A 3,219-nucleotide genomic window follows, 5' to 3' on the forward strand; every position below is an offset into this window, starting at 1 on the left:
ACTACCGGAGAAACCGGCAGTTCTTAAAAGCTGAAGAATTCCAAAGGAACGCCGTTATTTTGACAAGAACATACAACAAAGAATATCGTTTACATGTAGCGCGTCAATTCTCTCTCTCTCTCTGCGTGTGTGAGACAAAGCGACGGCGAGTTGTGCGCCTTCACACTAGAGTTCACGGTACGTCAAATACAGGTGCATTGCGCATCCATTGAGATGAACTGAGAAACAGCACAGATCGCTTGACGGAGAGTAAAACTCTGAAGCGCTCAGTCAGTGTTCAGAGAGTGAAAAAATATCTGTGCTAAACTTAATACTTAGCCTCCAACTTCACACTTGGCGAGTAAAATCTGAGAATTTATTAGCCATTGGGGAAAAATTGAAATCGCATCATATGACCCCTTTAAACCTTTAAACCATTTAAGCCTACCTCTTTTTCTATTTCAGGCAGTTTCTTTTTCAGCTTCTTCAACAGAGCCTCTTGTCTCTCTCTGCTTGGCTCCTGACTCTCCTCCTCATCATCAGAATCTTCCTCCTCCTCCTCCTCCTCCTCCTCTTCAGATTCTGAATGCTAATTCAGCGTCAACAGCCATTTAAAAGTGAGTTCACCACATTAAGGAGATGTTGGGTTTAAAACATTGATTCAAATGGCTCACTCACCACAATTTTTCTCCTCTTCTTTGGCTGATCGTTATCATCGTCTTCACCATGCCCTGCTTTGCCTTTCCGTCTGCCTGAATCTGCATATATAAAACAGTTTTGATTTGAATAAGTTACAATATTGTATCTGAATTACAAATCATCTTATAATTAATTCGCACAAAAGACAGTGCATGAAAAATTGGCATTAAAAACGCAAAGATGTCTGACAGCAGAATGCTGTGACTTACCAATATCTGTCCATGCAAACAATTAAAAATGCCTCACCGTCATCTCCATTAATCACCAAGCAATGTGCTATAGCTCCCTCCAGCGTGCTGGTGCTTTCAACCACCTGTCACAATATACAGGATAACACAACAGGATAAAATCCACAATGTTCACCCATTAAGTTGATGTTACATCAATGAGGGACTCATTACCTCCAGTAGATCTTTCTTGCTCTTCTGAGGGAATAGTTCCATTAGTTTGATGATTTTGTCCTCCATATCCTTGCTTATCTGGTTCTTGGACTCTGATGTTGTATCTCTGTGAAATAACGGCATGTTATCACTTATTACAGACTAGATAGTGAACGCTCAAATGGTTAACAACTCTCATAATGTAATCAGCAAGCTTGAAATCTCTAGAAAAAGTGTGGAGCAGCAAATGTGTCCAAGAGAAGACACATTACAGCTTCACTTCTGACAAACTCATAGTCTCGCTTACTTGCCCATCCTGACAACTTTGTCATCTGCGGAAACATCCTCTAATGCATGTCTTGATGCCTTGCCTGATGCACATCGACCATCTGTCTTTCTTTGGTGGGCTGGAAACAGAAAATTCAAGACTGAATCAAGAAATTTTGGCATACAACATCTTTTGACTACATCCTTGAAACATGACAACTGCTAATAGTATGCTGTAAAAGGGGTCTGATATAGTGGTAAACAAAAATAGAGAGCAGGTTATTTCGAGAATCAGCGTCAACACCTAAACAAAGGTGAGAAGAGAAAAATCTTCCCAGTGGCCACCCACACTAAAAACCTGGAAATGGGCTTAAAACTACAACTACAGTACAATACAAACTCACATTCCAACTCTTATCAACATAATCACAGATAAAAACATGCTGTCTAGGTAGAAAGCACATCAGGTTTTGAGAAACATCCATTATGAAAGCTGCACAAAGCCCCGGCTGAGAAACGGCAGTTTTTACTCACCCCGTTTATTCTCTTTATCCGAGTTGGATCCGTCCGACGATTTACAGTGACTGTCCGCTGCGTTGTCCCTTTGGAAACGGAACCGGTCTAGATTGAAAAAGCTCATTTCAATTTTCTTCCGTTAGGAGAAATCTCTGTCTCACGCGGTCTTACTGTTCATCCGCCGGTGATGCTCGCGCACTTGATTGTGTTCGATAACAAAAGCTTCAGGACAGCCTCATAACCCAATCGATATCTGAAAAAAAAAAATACAACCCCGAACTGCGTAAGTGACTTGACTGTTAATTTAATGAAATGTTTCAGGTTTAAATGCTTTAGCGTTGAAGAATGACAGTGCGGTACATTCTGAATACAGCAAATAGCACATTCCCGCCACCGACTGGCAATGCGTCATTTCCGCTTTTGAGCCAACAACAAGCGGCCTTTCCCATTTAAATTGTAAATCAGGATTATAAATATTAAACGTCACGATTTTACAGGTTCAATTATTTAAAATAGAAAGGAAGAAGTATATAAAATATACTAATGTATACTATATACTTTTGAAAGAATTTGGGTTATTAAAATAATTTGGAGAAACGTTTCAAAGGCAGTAGTGCATGCACATTCTCTATCTGACCGCTCTTAATATAGGCAATTTTTAGCAATATGCTAGCTTTTCAATAAGATTATGGTGACAGAGGGAATTCATTACCTTGATAACAGCAATAATTATAGAATAGATAGATAGATAGATAGATACTTTTACAATTCCAACATTTTGACATTGCACGACATAAATTCTACATTAACATAATCACTCCATCCATCCACTAGGTGACACACTTGTATTACAAAGCAGCAGTTAAATCTCTTGCCTGTGCGTAAAAGGGGCGACTCGATTGAGTCTGTTCTGTCTAAAGGAGCATAAGAATCCTTGAACAGACTGGCAACAGGTTCCCAAAACCCCTGTGAGACACTTACAAAGCTTTTGTGAGATTTTTCCCTGTTTTGAGGGAGACTGTGCATATAGATTTTTGAAACATAATTTTCCTCTGCCATTTCTTAAACACTATTTTTAAATTTTTTTTTTTTGGTAAGGTAGAAAATATTTGATTTATAAACTAACAAACTTTGTTGCAATGGATTAAAGAAAGGATCCTTATATCTCAAAATCACACAGATTAGAGAACTAACATGATTATAATCCAGTGTTTACTAATTGTGTTACAAATTTCAAACATAGATCATATTTCATATCATGTCAGATCATATTTCATTCTGCAGGTCCACAATGTAATTGGTTACTTTAACATTGGGATTTGAGTTACTCATCTGGACAAATGTTTCAAAGTTTTAAAAACCGCAGTGCAGGCACAAA

The 3,219-nt window shown here is 38.4% G+C and overlaps 1 protein-coding gene across 2 annotated transcripts in view; it reads right to left on the reverse strand.

Moving 5' to 3' along the window:
- Nucleotides 1-2,253, reverse strand: part of smarcad1a (SNF2 related chromatin remodeling ATPase with DExD box 1a) — a 22,517-nt gene extending 20,264 nt beyond the window's left edge. The window contains exons 1-7 of one of the 2 annotated variants that reach the window (XM_016567156.1): nucleotides 2,202-2,251; nucleotides 1,860-2,094; nucleotides 1,366-1,465; nucleotides 1,080-1,185; nucleotides 925-991; nucleotides 658-737; nucleotides 428-568 (exon numbers count right to left, since the gene is read on the reverse strand). In XM_016567156.1, the coding sequence (XP_016422642.1) occupies nucleotides 428-568; nucleotides 658-737; nucleotides 925-991; nucleotides 1,080-1,185; nucleotides 1,366-1,465; nucleotides 1,860-1,965 (600 nt within the window). In that variant the 5' untranslated portion in view covers nucleotides 1,966-2,094; nucleotides 2,202-2,251. Of the gene's footprint in view, nucleotides 1-427; nucleotides 569-657; nucleotides 738-924; nucleotides 992-1,079; nucleotides 1,186-1,365; nucleotides 1,466-1,859 lie in introns of both variants that reach the window. The other variant, XR_001641240.1, reaches the window with a different exon arrangement.
- Between the last annotated feature and the right edge of the window lie 966 nt (nucleotides 2,254-3,219).

The sequence above is a fragment of the Sinocyclocheilus rhinocerous genome, unplaced genomic scaffold, assembly GCF_001515625.1.
Source record: "Sinocyclocheilus rhinocerous isolate Xijiao unplaced genomic scaffold, SAMN03320098_v1.1 scaffold1654, whole genome shotgun sequence".
NCBI classification, from domain to species: Eukaryota; Metazoa; Chordata; class Actinopteri; order Cypriniformes; family Cyprinidae; genus Sinocyclocheilus; species Sinocyclocheilus rhinocerous.